Source organism: Eleginops maclovinus, chromosome 16 (genome assembly GCF_036324505.1).
Source record: "Eleginops maclovinus isolate JMC-PN-2008 ecotype Puerto Natales chromosome 16, JC_Emac_rtc_rv5, whole genome shotgun sequence".
Lineage (NCBI taxonomy): Eukaryota > Metazoa > Chordata > Actinopteri > Perciformes > Eleginopidae > Eleginops > Eleginops maclovinus.
The window spans coordinates 15,793,161-15,815,810 of NC_086364.1; the positions used below are offsets into that span (position 1 = coordinate 15,793,161).

At 39.3% G+C, this 22,650-nt stretch overlaps 4 protein-coding genes across 5 annotated transcripts; 2 read left to right on the plus strand and 2 right to left on the minus strand.

Annotated features, from left to right (window-relative positions):
* Positions 1-19: 19 nt before the first annotated feature.
* Positions 20-7,557, minus strand: e4f1 (E4F transcription factor 1). 2 transcript variants are annotated; one of them, XM_063904455.1, is made up of 14 exons: positions 7,381-7,557; positions 7,025-7,134; positions 6,861-6,945; positions 6,372-6,556; positions 6,100-6,220; positions 5,856-6,008; positions 3,859-4,049; positions 3,435-3,668; positions 2,996-3,101; positions 2,639-2,856; positions 2,324-2,522; positions 2,071-2,231; positions 1,192-1,254; positions 20-1,048 (listed from the first exon to the last, which is right to left on the minus strand). In XM_063904455.1, exons 1-14 carry the CDS (start codon positions 7,475-7,477, stop codon positions 674-676), a joined length of 2,298 nt encoding a protein of 765 aa, XP_063760525.1. In that variant the 5' UTR covers positions 7,478-7,557; the 3' UTR covers positions 20-673. The 2 variants fall into 2 exon arrangements, with proteins under 2 accessions (XP_063760525.1, XP_063760524.1); XM_063904454.1 differs by having other exon boundaries at positions 2,071-2,234.
* A 1,537-nt stretch (positions 7,558-9,094) lies between these two features.
* On the plus strand, positions 9,095-12,849 carry narfl (nuclear prelamin A recognition factor-like). The gene is made up of 11 exons (XM_063903506.1): positions 9,095-9,224; positions 10,087-10,182; positions 10,272-10,415; positions 10,533-10,662; positions 10,776-10,910; positions 11,109-11,227; positions 11,312-11,441; positions 11,527-11,599; positions 11,687-11,824; positions 12,019-12,176; positions 12,342-12,849. Exons 1-11 carry the CDS (start codon positions 9,159-9,161, stop codon positions 12,581-12,583), a joined length of 1,431 nt encoding a protein of 476 aa, XP_063759576.1. The 5' UTR covers positions 9,095-9,158; the 3' UTR covers positions 12,584-12,849.
* Positions 12,850-13,149: 300 nt separating this feature from the next.
* On the minus strand, positions 13,150-16,493 carry hagh (hydroxyacylglutathione hydrolase). Its single transcript, XM_063903507.1, has 9 exons — positions 16,314-16,493; positions 15,642-15,826; positions 15,147-15,211; positions 14,912-15,029; positions 14,712-14,820; positions 14,418-14,521; positions 14,197-14,298; positions 14,014-14,093; positions 13,150-13,914 (listed from the first exon to the last, which is right to left on the minus strand). The coding sequence occupies exons 1-9, from the start codon at positions 16,378-16,380 to the stop codon at positions 13,815-13,817; spliced, it is 930 nt and encodes a 309-aa protein (XP_063759577.1). The 5' UTR covers positions 16,381-16,493; the 3' UTR covers positions 13,150-13,814.
* Positions 16,494-16,643: 150 nt separating this feature from the next.
* Positions 16,644-17,826, plus strand: fahd1 (fumarylacetoacetate hydrolase domain containing 1). Its single transcript, XM_063903508.1, has one exon. It carries the CDS (start codon positions 16,787-16,789, stop codon positions 17,447-17,449), a length of 663 nt encoding a protein of 220 aa, XP_063759578.1. The 5' UTR covers positions 16,644-16,786; the 3' UTR covers positions 17,450-17,826.
* The last annotated feature ends 4,824 nt before the right edge of the window (positions 17,827-22,650 follow it).

Below are 22,650 nucleotides of genomic sequence, written 5' to 3' on the forward strand. Positions count from 1 at the left end.
TAAATGAAAGCCACCTGTATAAGAAAATAGCATATATTTAATGCAAACTCTGCTCGAGTAAACTGAACACATTTTAGTTTCTGGTGTATCATGCTTAAAGATGCGCTATTATTTAAAACCGCAATATGGGAGGGTAGTGATCTCCTTAAACAGGCAGGCACACGCCACAGTTTTTGATCGGTCCGTCTTCAAAAGGCATCATATTTCAACTTGAAGGTGAAAAGAAGATCTGAGAGCAGCAACAATGCGGAATGATGCCGATTTAGGTAGTATAACACAAAGAAATTTCAGTTTTTGACTGCAGCAAATAAAGGACACCAGGCTACAACAACAAAGGCAAAGAATGTTCAGTTTGTATCACCTCAGGCCTTCGAAATAGAAAACGGACTCATTTTAAGACGTATGCCCCTAAAAGATCATAAAATAGCAGGCATACTGAATGCAGTGCTTCATTTAAGTAAACCAATGAACAAAAACTCAAAACATGATAGTCCTCATGCACACTCATTCTTCAGGTTCCACACAGATAATCCTTTCTTCTATTTCTGGAGCCATAAACTTTAGAAACACTTTGGCCTTTGTTTTGTTATCAAACCTCACACAAACTCTACAGTTAACGGCTACAGGGGAAGTCCAGCCAAATGTGTCAGTCCATAGTTAGTAACCCCGTTGATCATACAATGACAGTCTGTATCTCCACCTCCTCTGGGGAGGTGATGACGTATTCCTCTTGCTGCTGCACCATGTGTATTCCCTCCTCCACTGTCTCCTCTGTTGTAACCATAGTAACTGTCCCGTCTGCAGTCTCCACGGTACTCGCCCTGGCCAGTAGCGTTCCGTCATTGATGGCAGAGGCCAGAGTCATGGCCACCTGCTCCGTCAGGCTCTCGGGTGTAGCGATGGTGATGGTGTCACCACAGTCGGAGATGGAGGCGCCCTCCTCGTTCATCGCCACATTGCGCACGATGATCTGGTGGCTGCCCGTGTTGCCGGCGGCCTGCGACTGGCTGACGATTTGCTGCACCACTTTCATGATGGTGTTTCCCATCTGACAGGCAGAGGTTTGATAGGAAAGAGGTAGGAGATAATTAAAACACAATTAACAGTCCTTATCAGATCCCTTTATTCCCACGCTCTGCAGCTGCTATAAACTCTACAGATCTCATTTTGGATGCGAGTGTTTATACTGACCTCATTTTGGCTGTCTTGAATGAGTGTAACCTCTTCTTCCTGCACATCCTCATCGGTTTGAGTCTGAAAGGAATGAGAGAAATAAAGTCAATCACAAATACTAACAGAATGTTAGGAAGTATTAATAAAGAGTATTTAATTCAATACGTGTTCTAAATATAGTCATGGTAAGAACCTTCAAACAAATAATGAGCACAACCCCCTCTACATTTTGGAGACATTGTTTATTCATGCTATTTAAGTAAAGTGTAACTTGCAGTCACCAACATAGTCTACCAGTAGTTAAGTCCATTAGTTTTCATTCACAAATCGATAACAATAAGAGGTCTTCGGGTCTTGTCTTCAGTTGTTTACTTTTTAACAGTGTGCAGTTTTGGAGATAATACTTTGTCGAGCCTCTTTCACAATCAATAACTTTCAACCCGTTGTTTCCTGCAGCCCTGGATCAAACCTGCATACTGTATTTTGGAACATTTATCTTAACAGTCAAGAGTTATTTTCCTTTCCTTTGTTTAAAAAAAAGCATTGTTGTATATATTTGTTTTTTCTACTGTAGAATTTGCAAGAACTATAAATATCTGCTACTACCAACAATCAAGAGTTCCTCTTTAACAGGCCTGTAACATGTGTTCAAAGCATGAAGTATCCACACTTTGCAAAGGAAGGTATGAAGTAATTTGTTCTCATCAGCAAACCATTCAATTTACACTTGAATCAGGGACGTAACAGCACATATTCTGCTATCAAAAACACCTCCTGTGACATATTGTTTACATAAACAGGTGTTATCTAGAAAAAGCATGAATTATGATTCACACATTAAACTCTGATTGAGGGGAGAACACCACTTTCTCTTAACCCTGCTTCCCTGTGCGTCACCTTGATGATGTACTCCTGTGTGTTGGCCACCATTGAGGAGAACTCCACCAGGACAGCATGAGGATCCTCTGAGATGATGGCTGCCGTAGCGAGGCCATTTACTGACGCCTGCTCCTCTGTTTCCACATCCTGCTGCTCACTGGAGTCGTCCTTCTGGCAGCCTCCTGGTGAGAAATAAGAGGCGTTATTATGTTTGTCTGCGTCAGCAAATGCATTTGTTCTTCAAGTTTTGGGATCTGTCAGGTACACAGACCTTTCGCACGCATATGCCGATTCAGAGTCCCATGCTCAGCAAAGCCCCGCCCGCACTTTGAGCACTTGAAAGGCTTCTCTCCGGTGTGATGGCGGATATGTCGCACTAACGAACCCTTCTCCCTGAAGCCTCTCAGGCAGAACTGACAGACATAAGGCTTCTCATCACCGTGGGTCCGTTGATGCACCTGCAAGGCGTTCTGAGCAAGACATAGAAATACATCAATGAATGATAACTTGGTGAAGAAAAATGGAATAATATAAATAAAAGCTGTGAGATTAATACAACAAAAAGACAAATATCTACAAAAATCACCTTGGTTTTGTACCCCTTGTTGCATCTTGCACAGCGGTAGGGTCTTTCATCAGAGTGGGCCCTCATGTGCTCACGTACATGTCCAATGGTTTTGTACAGCTTGCCACATTCCCCACACTTGTACCTCCTCTCACTGACATGGACTTCCATGTGTTTCTTTAGCAGGTAACCAGTCAGAAACTCTTTGTGGCAAAGCGTGCACTTAAAAGGCTTGTAACCTGCACAAAGAGAAAAGATAAACAGAGAAGGTGACATATTTAGTTTGAGACATAAAGTGCTTTCTTCTGATTTCACAAGGATTTTAGGAAGGAAGCAAACAGTGATGCTGTGAGTCATGAATAATAGTTTTGGACTTACCCAGATGGCCCTTGACATGAAAGCGGAAATAATTCAGCCCCTTGAAAGAGCGACTACAGTGTGGACACTTGTGTGTTCTGGGAGATGTTTGACCATCACCTGCCTCCTGCAAAAGAATCAAAAGCAGACAACAAGACATTCAGTTCAGTTTTTCTGTTTCTTAACCTTAATAAAAACAAATGAAAATGTTGAATAATTATTAATCATTCGTCCTTAAAGTCAAATGACATTATGGTCAGTTCTTTACAGCTCAGGTGCAACATTATTTTTTACTTATTCTACTATTTAAGTCTTTAATAAAGAGTCATCTCTTAAGTAATTAAAAATGATGAAAAGCTAATATTTGAAAAAGAAGAAAATGTTGAAAAAAACATTGCAGTGTGGGAAAGAAGTTGAACCCTTTTCACAAAGTCAATACCATTATCACTCTTATCCTTACCTCAGTTTCCATCTCAAACTCTTCTTTAATATGGATCTCAGTGAAATTCTCATCAGCATCAGGGCAGTCAGAAAGGTCTTTATCCATCTCCTCAGTTGCCTCCTCTGTCTCCTCAACCACGGCTTCCTCTGTCTCCAGGGCAATGCCAGAGTTGATGATGGCCTGGCAGATGAGGTTGTCTCCAGCTGCTGCAGCCGCGGCCAGGGCTTCAGCCTGAGACTGCTCTACTACAACCTGGCCACAGGCAAAAGAAAACAGAAAAGGTTAGAGGACAGCTACTACAGGCTTAATCGTCTCATACTAAATCTCTATAACGCTTTTCTTTTTCATTGCAGAAATGTAAGAAAATGTATTATGGAAAATGTGGTCTGTCTGTATTTGATTGGTAACAGCAGGACCAAACTGGCACCATTTCTCTACTAACCTGTTGTTCCTGCGTTGTTCCATTCACCTCCATTGTGAAGTGGACCTGATGGAGGACCTCTTGGGAACCAGCCTCTACCACACTGACCACAGCAGTCTGAGCCTCTACCATCTCCTCCTCCTCCTCTTCTGGTTGGTGCTCCAGAACCACCACCTCCTGCTGCTGCTGGCCTGCCACTGCATCATCGACTCCTGTAAAATGCACACAGACCTGTCAGGGATTTGTTGGATTTTCACTCCCATAGATATTCTAAATCTATTTTTAAATCTCACACTTGCTTTGATCAAAAAATAACCATTTTTATCCATTTACTTAGAATAGCGGACCATCAAGCTACTTTCTTTAGCACAGACAGTGGGGCAAAAAAGTATTTAGTCAGCCACCAATTGTGCAAGTTCTCCCATTTAAAAAGATGAGAGAGGCCTGTAATTTTTATCATAGGTATACCTCAACTATGAGAGACAGAATGAGAAAAGAAAATCCAGAAATCACATTGTAGGATTTTTAAAGAATTAATTTTCTAATTATTGTGGAAAATAAGTATTTGGTCAATAACAAAAGTTCATCTCAATACTTTGTTATATACCCTTTGTTGGCAATGACAGAGGTCAAACGTTTTCTGTAAGTCTTCACAAGGTTTTCACACACTGTTGCTGGTATTTTGGCCCATTCCTCCATGCAGATCTCCTCTAAAGCAGTGATGTTTTGGGGCTGTCGCTGGGCAACACGGACATTCAACTCCCCCCAAAGATTTTCTATGGGGTTGAGATCTGGAGACAGGCTAGGCCACTCCAGGACCTTGAAATGCTTCTTACAAAGCCACTCCTTCGTTGCCCTGGCGGTGTGTTTGGGATCATTGTCATGCTGAAAGACCCAGCCACGCTTCATCTTCAGTGCCCTTGCTGATGGAAGGAGGTTTTCACTCAAAATCTCACGATACATGGCCCCATTCATTCTTTCCTTTCAACGGATCAGTCGTCCTGGTCCCTTTGCAGAAAAACAGCCCCAAAGCATGATGTTTCCACCCCCATGCTTCACAGTAGGTATGATGTTCTTTGGATGCAACTCTGCACTCTTTCTCCTCCAAACACGACGAGTTGAGTTTTTACCAAAAAGTTCTATTTTGGTTTCATCTGACCATATGACATTCTCCCAATCCTCTTCTGGATCATCCAAATGCCCTCTAGCAAACTTCAGACGGGCCTGGACATGTACTGGCTTAAGCAGGGGGACACGTCTGGAACTGCAGGATTTAAGTCCCTGGCGGCGTAGTGTGTTACTGACGGTAGCCTCTGTTACTTTGGTCCCAGCTCTCTGCAGATCATTCACTAGGTCCCCCCGTGTGGTTCTGGGATTTTTGCTCACCGTTCTTGTGATCATTTTGACCCCACGGGGTGAGATCTTGCGTGGAGCCCCAGATCGAGGGAGATTAGCAGTGGTCTTGTATGTCTTCCATTTTCTAATAATTGCTCCCACAGTTGATTTCTTCACACCAAGCTGCTTACCTATTGCAGATTCAGTTTTCCCAGCCTGGTGCAGGTCTACAACTTGTGTCTCTGGTCTCCTTTGACAGCTCTTTGGTCTTGGCCATAGTGGAGTTTGGAGTATGACTGTTTGAGGTTGTGGACAGGTGTCTATTATACTGATAACGAGTTCAAAAAGGTGCCATTAATACAGGTAATGAGTGGAGGACAGAGGAGCCTCTTAAAGAAGAAGTTACAGGTCTGTGAGAGCCAGAAATCTTGCTTGTTTGTAGGTGACCAAATACTTATTTTACCGAGGAATTTACCAATTAATTCATTAAAAATCCTACAATGTGATTTCCTGGATTTTTTTTCTCATTCTGTCTCTCATAGTTGAGGTATACATATGATAAAAATTACAGGCCTCTCTCATCTTTTTAAATGGGAGAACTTGCACAATTGGTGGCTGACTAAATACTTTTTTGCCCCACTGTATACTTGTCACAGTATCAACAGCTGCTGTGTAAATCCAACCTTTTTGCATGCCATCTTTGCCGACCAAGATCTCCTTGTACTGAACAAAGCGGATCTTTTCTGTGCAGGGTGTGAGGGCCTTAAGGTGTCTGGTGAGGGCGCCTGACTCTCTGAAGGACTGGCCACATAGGTTACAGCGATACGGCCGCTCATCTGTAAGAAAACAGGAGGAAAATGGTCAACAATGAAATGTGTTAGAAGACATGGATTCAAAACACAAACAGTCTTTGTTTACTGTCTGTACCAGTGTGACGACGATTGTGACGAATCAGGGAGCCTTTTGTGCGAAAGGAAGTTCCACATAGGTCACATGAGAAGTTCTTCTGGTCACTGTGCGTTTTCATGTGAGTTCTCAAGATGTTTGTCTGTGGGTAGAAATAGAACATATCATAAAGAAAGCAATGGCAAAATAAAGTGTAATAAATACACAGTCTGGTATTATTAATGGAAAAGATTTCTGACAAGGAAATCTGATCACAGGTCCTCAGTCACACACAAATGAATTGTAGGACTCACAGTTTTAAATGTCTTGTCACAAAGTTGGCAAATGTAGCGTCCCTCCTGGTTGACTTTGTAAACAACAGACTTGTCACTCTCAGCATTGTCAGATAACGATCCTTCCGTCCCATCGGATTGGTCATTGACTTTGAGTGAAACGGTTTTCTTCCTTCGACCTCGGCCAAAAGTACCACTGCTTTCATCTGTGTGAAATAAAGACAAATAACAATTTAGTCCCAATGGAGAGTGTCATTTACAGGTTGAACCAATTAAATGACGAATGGAGCAATACAAATTATGTTTAAGTAATTTACACTTAAGTCAATGCTTAAGCAAAAATAATAAACATTTGCTCATCTCAGCTTCACAAATATGTGGATTCAATGCTTTTCTTTGTCTTAAAAATTGTAGTGAACAGTATATCTTTGGGTTTTGCACTGATGGTTGGTTAAAACAAACAATAAATATGATGATAACCTTTTAGATGCAGTCTTAATGTTCACCCACCGTTAGTGATCTTCACTCGCTCATCTGAGGATGCACCTTTAGCTGTTTTCACCTCTGAACAAGAACTTCCATTGGCTGCAGTAACCTGGTGAAATATAGATGTATTTGATGCTGCAGTTTAAAGTGTTAACTGGATATTAAAACACACACATCACAGTTCATACCTCTTGGTTGGTCTCCACACGTTTGCAGTTTTGTTGCAGTTTGTGCTGGATGAAAGCCTCCAGCGTGGAGAACTCGGTCTGACAGCGTCCACATTTGTGCACATCTTCATCTGACAGGCAAAGAGAGATGCACATACAGAATCATAAAACTTTGTTAAGTATCTGTGCCACCTAGCTGGTGTAAACTGCTGACTGAGTGGACTTCTAATTAAGTAAAACTGCAGCGGGACAACAACTAGCTAATGTTGTTGCTAATGGCAGTTAGCTGCTAGCAACATTTCACGATGGAGGAAGTGAGCTAGGCCCAAACACAATATCTATAAATATATCAGTCTTGATTCAGTTAGAGGATAAACCTTCATCTCCCAGTGTTGTCTGGATGGTGATCGTCTCGTTGCCGTCCGTCGTTTGCTCCCTCTCTGTTTCTGCCGTATGATTATTTTCTACATTCATGTCTCCGTCTCTGTCGCAACGCAGCTATAAAGGAGCAAAAACATGGCGGATTTACGACCGCGTAGCCATAACAACACAAGGGCGCCTCTTATGATAGATAGAGGGAAGACAACAAGAAAGATTTTATTTTTGTTAAATTATGATTTCTCTTGGATAATAATATGTATGATTTGGAACTTCTACTGGAAATGGGTTTGTTTAAAGTTCAATACAATGTATGTAAAAGAGTATATTCTAATAAATCATATTTTTAAAATGCAATGTGTTACATTCATTATAGTATATGCTAAAAATAAAAACTGACTTTCATGTTTTCAAGAAAGACATGGATCTATATGACAAGAAATGTATGATAACTTCTTATTTTATGTCATCTTCATCCGATATTTTTATTTTATAGATATTGTATGCATCTATTTCATTTAAACTGTTTTATTCGTATCATTATATTTTTAACTGATACAGGAGAGAACAAAAAATACTTTGATCGAATTGTTCTTATAAATGCATGTCTGACGTATTTTCTAAACGCTATTCAAATGGTCAGAAATACATTTATATACATACAAATGACATATTTGGCTTCTTATTATCCCTTTATACTGTATATGGATTTTAATGGATGATTAAATTATTAAACAAACTAATTTTTAACAATCTTTCTTAGTGATAGTACGAATATATTTTTGTCAACATCCTTCAAACAGTATCTGCATCTGCAGCTTCAATGCAGCAGCTTCTAAGATGAATAACAGAGAAGTGCTTATAGAAACATTGAAAACGTATCCAAAAGTAAAAATACCACTGAATTTCCTGAGTTGTCTCTTAATATATTCAAGTGTGGGACAGATAAGGAGCAATGGAATAAACAATGTATTTGCCGCACACTGTAGGGCTCTAATGTCCACTTCAAGCACAACTGCTCTTCATCTGTGGAGTATGCAGAACCATTGCATACATATACAGCTACACACTACATACATACTCATTTTATTAAGGGCCCCGAAAGCCACTGTGCAGGTCAAGAAATAATGCATTTTATTTTGGTCTTACTGTCTACACTTTCTCATAGTAACCTACAGAGATAACATTTCAATTTATGTAGATAAAGAGTCTAAATCACAGAAAAGAAAAGAAAATATTGTGAGGCTCCATGTTATGTTACTTTACCTATTTTGGGGATGGATATGTTACATTGTTTTACTTTGTTATTTGTGCAGAATACCTAAGGCATTTAATATTGACTTAGAGGCTTTTACAGTTGATAAAGTTACATCAGGATGTGGACAAAGGTTCGGTCAGAAACATTGATTTGAGGGGGATTAGTGGATAATATTGCATTTTCCCCCTCAAAGGATCCCTAAATATAAATGTTTATTTAGTAATGGTAGAAAATGGTTAACCAACACACAAAGATATGAACTGGAGGCCATACCAGGGATCAATTTGCAGTTTCACAGTTAGAAAACATATTTAATGTTGATACCGTAACTTTTCATGCAGGTTAACTTGCTCAGAGAAACAAGGAGGCTGTACAAGATCATTAAGTCCATACTGTTAAAGATGACAGGAAATCATTTCAACAGTTGGTTTACAGGGAGGTTTGTCAATGTTGGAGTTGAATCAAGGATAACTATTCACGACACAACAGTAAACAACAAACGCTTTACGGCAGTAAAAAATGGCTTCTCGCTTTAGCGGTGTGCTGCAGTTGACAGATCTCGATGATTTTATCACTCCCTCTCAGGTAGTTGTGTTAATATTACATTTTAAGTTATTAATAATACGTATTGTTAAATTACATCTTTGAGACTAATGATTTACGCCCCATATAAAAGCAGTAGATGGCGAAAACGTACTCAAATATATGTCAGTATCTGTTAGATGTCATGTCAGTACTGCTGTGTAGAACACACTTTTAACATTTGTAATAAATACATAATAAACGCTTGACAAAAATTCGCCATAAAGCACTGTTGACTTATTCTTTAACCGTTAATGGTCGCATAAACAGCCAGCGTTGATAATCGAAATTTGCTACGTAGTTAGCTTGCTGCTAATGTTAGCATTTATGTAGCTACGATGACAGAGTTTGAGGTAGTTAGCTAACAGGCAATAACTTGTTTTTTCTGGATTAAGTTAGGTTTTACTTTAGCTCAATAGAGAATATAGCAATACAGCTTGTAGTTTTGCTCTCATTGAATGTCCTTGGTAACTAAAGACCAGGTATTTTCGCCTGTTTACATTATTAAGATTAGTCACCTGCCATAAGCGCAATGATGTGACGTTGTTGATCATTTGTGTTTTTGACTCTTGTTTCCTAACCCTTGGAAAGAATCGAGTCATTTCCTGGGGTCTTTTAAAGAAATACAAATTCAACGTCTGTTAAATCTGTCTAGAAATATTGATCTAAAACTCCTAGTGTTGACCTCAGAAACGTTTTAATTTTTTGTTTTATTTATTAATTACCCTTCCTTTTGTTGTTCTTTCTCAATTCAGTTAGGGGCATTTGGATGGTGTTATGAATAGCTGTCTTTATAAAGTTTATACAAAATAATTAAAGTTTAGTATGTTGAAGTTTGTTTAAAAGTGTTGTTTCTGCTTTTTAGGAATGCGTCAAACCTGTGAAAATAGAAAAAAAACATGGCAAATCTGTGGCCAAAATTCAGATAGAAGATGATGGCAGTTATGTCCAGGTCAACAAGGTTCGTATCGGGACCGAAACATAAACTTTGCGTAAAATATAGGTGTTGCACCAGTGTTTACCTTGAACCCATTCATCTCATATTTGCAGGATGGAGGGAAACAGAAGCTGGAGAAAGCAAAGATCACACTGAATGACTGTTTGGCCTGCAGTGGCTGCATCACCTCAGCTGAGAGCGTCCTTATCACACAGCAAAGCCATGAGGAGCTCCTAAAAGTGCTTCAAAACAACAAGGTAGAGATCAACAGATATGTTAGAATGCTTGTGTAGTATGTGTCTGGTTACTATGCTTTTGCAGCCTTTGGAATGTGAGAATTTGGGGTTTCACTGTATATATGACTCCCTTCACAGGCCAATGATGCAGAGCATAAGGTGGTGGTGGTGTCAGTGTCACCGCAGTCCAGAGCCTCCATCGCTGCACACTTTGAACTCAGCAGTACTGAGGCAGGCAGGAGGCTTACTTCTTTCTTTAAAGGCATTGGTGAGTTCAAAAAAATGTCTTCTACTTAAGTCATACAACTCAAAGAAAAACTGTACATTTAAATGAGAGGTTGATTAAAGCTAAATCACTAAAGATTATTATCGTTATTGCAGGGGTTCATCATGTTTTTGACACAAGCTTTAGTCGGACCTTCAGCCTGCTAGAGAGCCAGAGAGAGTTTGTGGAGCGTTTCCATAGGAAAGAGCAGGACAGCAAGTCTCTGCCCATGCTGACATCGGCCTGTCCAGGTATTCCAATATAAATCCTTGATGTATCATGTTGGAGGGTCCTGACCATGCTAAGCATTTTTGAAGTGTGTCATCCTCATTTGTCTGCATTGTACTTTAGTGAGATAATACTAACTAGATGTATATATGATTTCAATGTTTGCTTAAACATCTCCCATTTCACCTGTATGTAAATGTGTTTGTGTGTGTGTTACTCAGGTTGGATTTGCTATGCAGAGAAGACCCATGGGGAGTTTATCCTTCCTTACATTAGTACCACTCGCTCCCCCCAGCAGATGATGGGTTCTCTGGTTAAAGGCTATTTTGCTGAACAACAGGTCTGCACATCTCGAATTTGGATAGTATTTTTAATTCATTAAATTTTGAATTGACACTGATCTGTGTATATTGTGTGTTGCTAGGGGCTGACTCCACAGCAGATCTACCATGTGGCAGTAATGCCCTGCTTTGACAAGAAACTTGAGGCCTCAAGGCCAGACTTCTACCTAAATGAAGCAGAGACTCGAGAAGTAGACTGTGTCATAACATCTGGTACAGTAACTACTCTGATGATACTCTGTGTCTCTATGAAAATGGAGCATCTTCTCTTATTATTCTTCCCTCATTTGTCCTGTAGGAGAGGTTCAAAAAATGCTGGAGGAGAAAAATGTATCGCTGAACGATGTGGAACCTGCTCCCCTAGATACAATGTAAGTCCTATGATGTTTTTTTTTTAGCCATAGCAGTATCCCAGAAGAATAGAGGAACTCACACATTACATATTGTTCTTGACCCAGGTTCAGCAATGTGAGTGAAAGTGAGTTCCTGAGCCATTCTGGGAGTGGGTCAGGGGGTTACCTCCATCATGTCTTCACCTACGCTGCCAAGCAGTTGTTTAGAGAGGAGGTTAAGGAGCTCACTTACAAAACCCTCAGGTGAGTCTGTCTCATGCTTGGTGGTCATTTTGTGGAACAGTCAATCCTCAGTCCAGTACGAATACACGTTTAAGATACTTTTTAAGGGCCAATTATCTGTATAAAAATGATTTGCATTGGCCTACTTGGCTTGTGTATAGAATGTTCTGCTAACCCTGTTTACCCGTTCGACCCCTTTCCAACCCCTGCCACAGGAATAAAGACTTCCAGGAAGTGACTTTAGAGAAAGATGGAGTTGTCCAGTTGAGCTTTGCTTCCACATACGGCTTCCGCAACATCCAGAACCTGGTGCAGAAACTCAAGAGGGGGAAGTCGCCTTACCACTTTGTGGAAGTAATGGCATGTCCGTCAGGTAAACTGGGATGTTAACTTTTCCTTTATTTGTGCCTGTGCATCTTTGCTCCATATATTGGCCAAATCAAGACAACAATAAGCACTGCACTACTAATATGATGTTTGCAAGCATTTTAAAGCAATAATCTTAGCATGAATACCCTTACCTCTTGTTATTATTCAGGCTGTCTAAATGGCGGAGGACAGGTGAAGCCCTTACCTGGTCAGAACCCAAAGGAGATTCTCCAGAAGGTCGAGGATCTTTACAAGGCAGAGCGCCCACTATCGCCAGAAGAGGATACCCGTGTGGCAGAGCTGTACCAGTCGTGGCTGCACAGTGTAGGGGAGGAGAGAGCCAAAGAGCTGCTGCACACACAATACCACACTGTGGAGAAGATGACTAATGGACTTATCATGAAGTGGTGAAGAAAGCTTTTTTTTATAATCCATGATTAGCAAAGAGTAACACCACAGAACCGTCCAAATAAGTGTGACTTCTGGTAAATTGAAAGATGGAGGGTTTAGATAATACAAACATGATCATTTGCCCTTATACTGCTGATAGTCCTTTCAAATGTATAAATAGTAAAACATTTGTGTGGCAGCTGAAATAACAGAGCTAAATATAATCATTCCTTGTTTATTTAACCTTATGATTGTGTATTAAAAAATAAAGACTTTATTTAATTATAGACTTGTTTTATTCATTTTAATGGAATACATCGAACAGAATTCAGATAGACAGATATTTCTGATTGAATCATCTTAAATCTGTGGTGCAACTATAATCACAAAGTGAGGATCAAATCACGTTGAGAAATGTGTAGAATTTGAATTTTGTTGAATTTGAGTGCAACATTATAGAACCGTTCTATAAAAAATGGTGACATCTTAATCATACAAAAATGCATTTAGTAGTTAAATACCCATAATTTATAGTTGTAATTATATTTTATTGCAATACTCCAACATATTCTACACGAAAGCAGGACTTCAAATAAACAGGTTTTATTGCTTTTTTCCCCCCCATCCAATATTCTTTGTTAGATTGTACTTTACATGCAAAAGAGCATTTGCTATATTGAAAACTAAACGTTAAAACAACACCAGTAGTACACGTAGACAATGCCATGCTCACATAATGCTTTAAATTAAATTCTGCCAAATTTTACATAATAAAACAACCAAAATAACTTTCAAGCTAAAATGAAAAGAAATGTCACAAGTGAACCTTCCTCAATAAAGCATGTATACTAATGAGTAATTAGTTTAGCAATTAACAGAAACTTTACACATTCCAACATTTGTTCCTCAAGCATCTCCCTGTCATATTTAAGTTGTTACATTTGAAAACTTTTGTACAAACAAACTACAATTGTAGTTTTAACATTGATTTAATATTATAAAATAACATTAAATAGACTCTTAAACTCAGATTTACACCGGATTGAACTTCCTTATTTAAAGCACCCAATTAAAAGCCAAATATTCCTTAAAACTACCACACCAATTTCATCCGAACAAACCAAATATAATTAAAACAAGTTTATAGCCATATGCGTTTGAAGATGAGTTGTAGATATTTTATGTAATGCACTACTGTCAGCTTGCAGTGTTTTGAGCAGTTAAGAACCATTCAGCATGACTACACTGGAAATCACTCCTTGGGCACCCGGAAGCCATCTTTTTCTTTCCGGAGACTTCTCATGGTTTCAATCGGGCTTGTCTCCTTTACGTGGTCTTGCACAGACTCCTCTCTGAATTTAACAAATAACAGGAATTAGCTCAAAACAAACTATTAAGACACACACATGGATTGTCAGTAAATAACTAGTATTTAATCGTGCTTTACATACTTGACTCTCATAAAAGGGTTGAACATGAATTCCTCTGCCAAAGTGGAAGGGACGGTAGGTTCCCCGTTGCTGCATTTCTCCTAGAAAACACAGATGCAAATTTGTTTTAATTTTCACTTTTTTCACAGGCTGATCATTTGATTGATGCAATGATTGCTATGATGTGATACATCAGTTAAATACCTTGGCCCATGCTAGCTTCTCCTGAATGACTTCATTGTCTGGCTCCACATGACGCGCAAATTTCAGATTGCTGACGGTGTACTCGTGACCGCAATAAACACGCTTAAATCACAAAACACATCGAGTTTAGTCATACAGTTTGAGTGTACTTTATCATGATATGAAATTAAGACTTTCAATAATACCCTTTATATTGATATTTATTGGGAATTGACATTTACAGTTTCTGGAGGCAGTTGTCCGAGAATTTCTATCAAGGCTTTGTACATCTGCTCTGCTGTACCCTCAAAGAATTTACCGCAACCGGCCATAAACAGCGTGTCTCCTGCATGGGGGAAAAAAAAGAGATATCAAAAAAGGTCACAGGTGATGCAGTGCTGTCCTGTTAAAGCTGTTGTATCAATACTTTTTGGTCAAAGTTGACAGATTTAAAAGCTTTGTCAGAGACTTCATTGTCTCTACTATCACCTGGTATTTGTTTGTGCCTGTTATCTGATCTCCTGGATTTGACATACCCGTGAAAACAGCTGGTGGTTCTGTGCTGTTTTCTTTCGTAACATAGTAGCAGATGTGACCAGTTGTGTGACATGGTGTAAAAAGGCATTTGATATTGAGTGACCCAACCTGGGAAAGAATGACACTAGTGAGCAAACATCAGGCAGGTGAGGATTTATATCTATTCTAGAGTGTAGAATATACAGTTTAATGGACTTACTTTTAAATTGTTGGAATGAGAAACCTTCTTTGTGATTGCATCCACTCTGTTATCTCCTCCGTAGACCCTCAGCCCTGGCATTAACCTAACCATCTTTTCATTTCCACTAGCATGATCCCTGAGGAGAGAAAATAAATCAGTGTATTCTTACCACTCTTTGATTCAGCCAAAGGGTAGTTTCATGCATGTCAAATGGTAGCCAGTGTACACTATGTATAAAAAAAATGAAGCTCACCAGTGGTGATGAGTGGTCAGAATTGTTGTGAGTTTTACACCATGTTTTCTCACAGCTTCCACAACCTGTTGAAAACATTAGAGGGTCAAACTGAATCAGTGATACGATTATTCAATCATGCAATTAAAATATAAATGATTCAACAATAATCTTGATACTTGTTTAAAACCTCTATCAAGCAGATAGTGTGTTTTCCTACAGTGTTGTTTCTGACTTCTCGAATGTGATCATTTGCTATTTAATTTTGATTTACATGATCAAAAAATGTGTTTATCAATTGTAAGTTTTGGAGTGCAGAGTTTTGCACTAAATGGCAACAACCTATAAATAATACAATTATAAGTGTAGGAAGCATTGAGATTATCTATCTAAATATAGGTAGTTATACAAAATTGTGTCTGAAATCATGTAAAATAGACATACAGAACACATAGTGAGAAAAGTGATCAATTAAAGAGCACTTCAATATAATATAATAATATAAAATGCAAGGACCTTTATTGGCTCCACAGGGTCAACAACAGCTGCTTCTTTGGATTCCTCATCTATCAGAAGGTACATGTAGTTGTCACTGAGAGCTGGGAGAAGTTCAATCTTCATGTTTGCTTGTTCCACCAGAGAGGACTTCCTCACTGCGCTGTGAAGGAGGGCAGCTGCCTGGGCCTTTACTTCCAAAGGTGCTTCATTAGAAGAATATACAATTCAATATTTGGCAGACTGACACGATGACGCTCTCTGTTTTTAAACATAATCTGTTCTATAGCAATACAATTAAATGGTTTTATAACAGAGACCCTTAAACCTAGATACGTGTTTATTTTATACTGCCACACAAACCGGAAACGAATGCTAATATGGTCAAGTAGTCAACCTATAAGCGAACAAAACACCAAAACCAAGTGAACGATGTTAGCTTCAACGCTAACTTTTAAAATGCATTACACGTTTTCCACCTAGCTACTGCCTATCCTGACTATTAAGGATGATGTTATGTAATAAGGTGCAGATGTTTGCTCCGACAACTCTTCATGTGTTCATGTGACAGCTCTCTTTTTCGACCATAACAAAAACAAACTTAACCATCCGTAACAAGTTAACAATCCTATAACTACGCAAGCTAACGTGCTCAGAGAGATGTTTACGTACTGTAAAGTAGTGGGAACTTACCAAATTTCAACGCTGTTGCTGCTCCAAGCAGAGTGCAGGCACTCCCTACTAGTGACTTGAATAACATAACAACACCAGATAAAGGCTAATCTCATTCGTAGAGTAAACCAGAAAAGTTTGGTTTATTTCCGCGTCCGTCTCCTCTTCAACTTTAACCTCACAGGCTCGACCAATCAAGTATGGGGGAGTGGATCGTGAATAATGTAAAAAACGAAAATAAATCTTATTTAGCTATGTGTTCACGCACACTTATGTAAATGTACAAACGGGTTGATGTAAAGGATATTTATTTTCTAATTGAGCACTGATATATTTAAAATGCATTGTTTTTTAAAATTATTTTCGCGTTAACTGAAAGTCCTTTCAGGCTTGCCGTAGGTTAGAAATTCGTTTCAGGGTCAGTCAAAGTTTAGTTGACTGTTCACTGGTTCTGACAGCCTCAAAGCGGCTGAAAACCGACACATTCCTCCTCAATGACGGCACGAAATATATCTCGATTCTGGGAATGGGGGAGAAAGATCATTTGTGTTGGCAGAAACTATGCAGACCACGCTAAAGAGCTGAAAAATGCGATTCCTACAGAGCCTATCCTGTTTCTGAAGCCACCTTCTGCATATGTCAAAGAGGGCTCCTCAATCCTTGTGCCACTGTATTCCAGCAACCTGCATCATGAAGTGGAGCTAGGAGTGGTGATCGGGAAAGGGGGCACGGCCATCCCTCAGTCTGCTGCTATGGAACATGTTGCAGGCTATGCTCTGTGCTTGGACATGACAGCCCGGGACGTCCAGGATGTGTGCAAATCCAAGGGTCTACCGTGGACTATGGCCAAAGCTTTCAACACCTCCTGTCCGGTCAGCGAGTTCATCCCCAAAGAGCGCATCCCTGACCCGGGGAACGTGACCCTGTGGCTGAAGGTGAACGACCAGATCCGGCAGAACGGCTGCACCTCCCAGATGATTTTCTCCATCCCCTATCTCATCAGCTACATCAGCGAGTTCATCACCCTGGAGGAGGGGGATCTCATCCTGACTGGGACCCCTAAAGGTGTGTCAGCCGTGCAGGAGCATGATCAGCTGCAGGCTGGGATCGAAGACGTTGTCACCATGAGCTTCAGAGTGGACAGACAAGAAAAGTAGTTTGAAAAAACAAAATAAATACCCAGACTCTTAAAAAAAAGAGTGATTAAACCTGATTGTAAATTTCTTTTAATTTTTTTCAATATCTTTTTGGATCAGCAGATGGCAGTGTTGTGCCACCAGACTGTATTTGTAATGCTTACGTTGATTGATCTAACACATCACCTGTGATCTGTTTTGCTATATTTTCTACCTAAACCAAGGAAATGCAAAAAAATCAACACCCATTTTCACTGTTTCATTCAATCAGTGGGGGAAGAAGCAACATGTACTTAAGTATCAAAATTTTAAAAAACAGCAGACAGACCCATTTCAGCATAATGCATTTCATATCATTGTATTCTAATTATTGTTGCATTAAAGTGTACATCACTTCAGTGTTGCAGCTAGTAATGATTATGTTTTACTACGTTATACGTTGCTGGGTAACTTGGTCTACAATAAGATGTCAACCTTTATAAATGATGTACTCTATTAAGAAGAAAAAGAAGAAGATTAACCTTTAATTAGAAATTCAGGTTTCACTCTGGCTTATATTTTTTAATACACACACAGTAGACAGGAAGGTGAACACATGCACATGCATTGTAAGACACACTGTTATACACACTATACAGAATACAGGTAGAATGCACATGCATCTAGAGAGGGCCCGAGCTAAGAGGATGCCAGTCTCTTTTTTTGGTCCGATTGGGACTCAAAAGAGACTCACTAGAGACTGAGCCACTGCTGTCCAAATAATTAATAATATGATTTTGCAATTGTACTAACTACAGCTGCTACAAAATGTATTGGGAGTAAAAAGTAGAATATTTTCCAATGAAGATTAGTAGTATGTGATAAGTACATCAACATTCTGCTTAAGTATATATAATAACTCAGAAAGTTTGATGTTTCCCTCCATAATGTACTTAAATACGACTATAATGCTGTATGGACACATGGAAATGATACAGTATAACCGGCATGTAATTGATTATAAATACAATAACAATAGTGTTTCTGCACACCTTATGCTTTATTATGTTTTGGTTATTGAGTCCTTTATAAAAAGGACATTTCCTACAGTCGCTTGAGTTGAATCAATGTTTTGCTCCCTTCAGAATCTTAAATGTGAAGTAGTGTTTATCCCAGTTCAAGTTGAGAAAAATAGTCATGTTAGTGCAGGAGTTTGGGAGGGTTGAGGGTTTGGCACTGGCTATTTGTGGTTCATTTGTACATTTGAAACACATTGTGCTTCTTGTTGGATTAGCTGAGATGTGTTTTCCTCAGAAAGTGTATGGATTATAGTTTGATACATTTTTGAACAGTGAACCCCGTTGCCTCTGCAGAGTAAATGTTACTTCACAGCCTACAACAATCTAATATGCCAAAAAAACTACCATTGCCAATGCCATTTAATAAAACTGGTTCATCTAGCTTAATATTGACATTCAGGCTTTGTACCTTCATTACAGCCACATTCTTCCTGGACTGTTCAACATCTGTTCCAGGTTCAATTACAATTCTCCCACAGGCTTCTCTGTTTCCAGGATCAATCAGAGCCTCCATCAACCTTTCCCAGGCCAGCCTGCTGAAACCCGAGTCTGTGTACATCATCTTCCAACACCTTTAGGGCACGTTATCTCTGAGACTCACAGGACCCAAGCCCGACCTTCGGGGGACTCCAGGATTATATGTGTCCATCATCAGAGCAGTTATGACAGAAACAATTAGATGTGGGATCCGGGAAAGGTAGTCGTGGCCTGTTTTTTTAGAACAGGGTTAGAGCCATGCACAGTGTGGCCTGTGCACACAGGTGTCGTCTTTTATGAGATGATGAATCATACTGTTCATTGTCCCCATGTGACTGAAGGTCTTACACCCTCACAGGTTGGAACAATGGCTTCAAAGATTATGCTCAGCTCTGGTTAAGCGTTCACCCAATGAAGCTGTGTGTTGTCAGAGAGTGGGAGTCTGAGGACGTATATTTGACGCTTTCCAGGGAGAGGGGATTACGTGGAGACCACAGTCTTCCGATATAACTCACACATAATGATTTCAACTGTTAAATAAAATCAAGCCAGCTGTTAACTGCAACAGAGAAATTTGAGGGTAATATCTCATAAACAAAGTAGATTTTCTATCGTTTAAAGCAAATGGCCTAAATGATAAATCTTAATAACTCTACGGTAAAAATGAGGATGACATTGATGGCTTTGAGTGAAATGTTTCAAATACTATTGTATGGCTTGCCATTAACTTAAGAACATGCATGTAACTCTCGTGATCCACTGCCTTAAAGTCACATTTTTTTATTGGTCTAATACTTACATTTACGAATACTTGCAAAACAAAAGTTGTGAGCATGCTAACATATTGATTACACATGCACAGACATACCTATATATACCAAAAAGGGTCTTTCAAGGATAAGGAGGGATAGATGACTGGTTGAATGTGTCGCTTGTTTACACCTTATGTAATATACCACATGACATATTCCTACAGACATGTTTAAACATCTGTTAGAAACCATCAGTTCATCAGTAGGTTGAGAGCAATCTATCATGCCGGAGGTTAGCGGGGCAAATTTCTTCGATTAACACAGGAGACAACCTGAACATGATTACAGGCATGAACATCCATGGTTCATATGAATCAAGAAGAGGTACTTAATAGTGGCACTTCAGAAAATACATTGATAGTTTGTTTTAATACAGTAAAGCTAGTCTTTATAGGAAGGATTACACAACATGAGAGATTGTAGTTATAATTAATAGGTAATATGCTACACCATACCATTCTTCCACATGACTGAAAGACATGAAAGTTTGAAAACTTTACACTGACATTTTTTGGGTGGAAAACGGAAGCAGCAGCTCTTGACATGTAATTTATGGCAAAAAGGTCCAACATGTTAAAATGATTTACAATTTGGCAATGTGTGTGTGTTTAGAAAAGGACCATTCGGGAGTCCTTTGCTCTGTGTGCTGCACTCTACTGTGTGTCACCAGACTGTGTGGCAGTGTGGCCATTCTTAGAATAAAACCACCAACACGCACAACCGTTGGAAGGATTGAGTCAGACAGGATGACTATGACATATCACATCGAAAAGACACGCACTTACATGGCCAGGCAATTAATTTGACTTGTTTTGGGTAAGACAGAAGGGCTACTGTGTGTATCTGTACTGTATGTGTCTTCAAGTTTGCATAGTTGGATGACAACACATTGCTTACAGTGTAAACATCTTACCTTTACCCTATGTTTGCCAAATCATTGTCACAGTTTGACTATTTCTTCTGGATGTGAACAATTACATTGCATTGAGCTAAAGTCCTTGGTAATAAGTGGGTGGTTGGGGATTATAAACACCATGAAGCAAATCAAGAGCCAAAATGTGATTTTGTTTTATATGCCAAATTCAGGGCTGTAAATAATCTTTGTAAAAATAATGAATGGGTACTTTGGCAAATGAAAAGAAGCCATGCATGAAGGCCAGGTGCGAGCCTGTTTCATTCAGCGTGATTGACTGCACCTAGTGTGTTAACATTTTGTTTGAAGATGCAGGTGGAAGGCAAGGTGGGAAGTGTACAATGGAACATATTGTATACGCAGCATTAAATTTAAGTATGATTTTTCTAAACACGTGGTAAAAAGTTATGCTCTATTTTTTTTTTTTTGCTGTTAAATGTTCGTGTGAAAGGTTTCCATCCATTTGGCAACAGTACAAGCATCTCTATAAACTTTGATTGTTCAAATTTTACAATCAAGGTCCAAAAGCAGACTGAAGCTGGTATTTTGTTGTCTAAAATGGCAAAAACAAGTATGCACGGAAACGTGTCCAGAAAAACAACGCTATAAAATCCTATTGTAAAAGTTATTAACGCATATCCCTAGAAAGTTCCCCAACTTGATTTGAGCTACCATAAGCATTTGAAAATCTCTCCAACCCAAATTACTCTCATCAATTAAAGTTGGAGTCACAATTTAACAAGATGCTTTGAGGCCTAAACCGCAGTGAAGAGAGAAAATCCCCGAGCATTTCTTCGCTGAATCGAAGGAGACCGCGGTACGGGGGGAAATGTGTGGAGTCCTCAGTATGAACTGTCTTCAATTGTGTCTCCTCAAAGGGAAACCAGTTTTACTCACTAATCCTACATTTATCTGCTGTATAGAAATCAGGCCCCACCTTTCCATCAACTCAGTCTTCGGAGTGGTTCATCCATCCCTCGGGGGTGTTTCTGATTAGTCTGCCATATGCCCATTATTCCCAAATTTGAGTCACCACACAAAATATACATCCCTCATCATGGCTAATCTCAAATAGTCACAGTGGCTTGAAACTCAATCCACATTGGGCAATTTTTACTCATGCAAACACATCTGAACTGCTTTGAATTGATGGCATGCATTAAATTGTGGGCTCAAATCCTTGGAAGCTGCATGGCAACCAAGGCTAAACAAATTGCTTTACCCATGAGAGTGAAGATTTGGAGTTTCTTAGACCTGTAATTTCATTTTAGATGTTTGCAGTATTTGTAATGCAGGAAACATGTAGTTCAAACAAACATTGAGAAGCATATATTGTCTTTCTATCATACGGGGTTTGTGTATCGGTGGACTTGAGTCTGAAATCCTTTTTTTACTTCAGTTGCATCTAGGCTTTGCTGAATGTATACTGTATGTAACCACCCAATCAGAGTGTTATCACCCGGTTATATTGATTAAATTCTAAATGTAATGCCCCATCTGGAGGGATGGGACTCCAAACACTTTTACCCAGCAGTGAAACATGTTTGGGTTTGAATATTATAGGTGAATTGCCATACATCTATAATATTGATGATTGAGAAATAAAACATGAGTAAGTGCTGGTGGTGTCTACAGATTCCTCTGGGAGCCACAACAGGAGGCTGGATGTTCATGAGCTCATACACAGAAATATGTGCAAAGACAGAAAAGAGAGAGTACTGTACGGTTTGATGAAGTTATGGTTTATTACGTGCAGTAGCTCATTTGGATGAATTCCAGCATTCATTTTCCTGTCTTGCTTTTAACGTATTCTCTGTCATTCCATTATTTTCCTTTACCTCAATTGAATTTATCACATCATTACCAGTGTTTAGTGACAACCCTAGATTATTCCGAATGTTCTGCTGATTTAATGAGACTTAACGACTGGGCTAGTCCTGCTAACACTGCTACTAATGTATT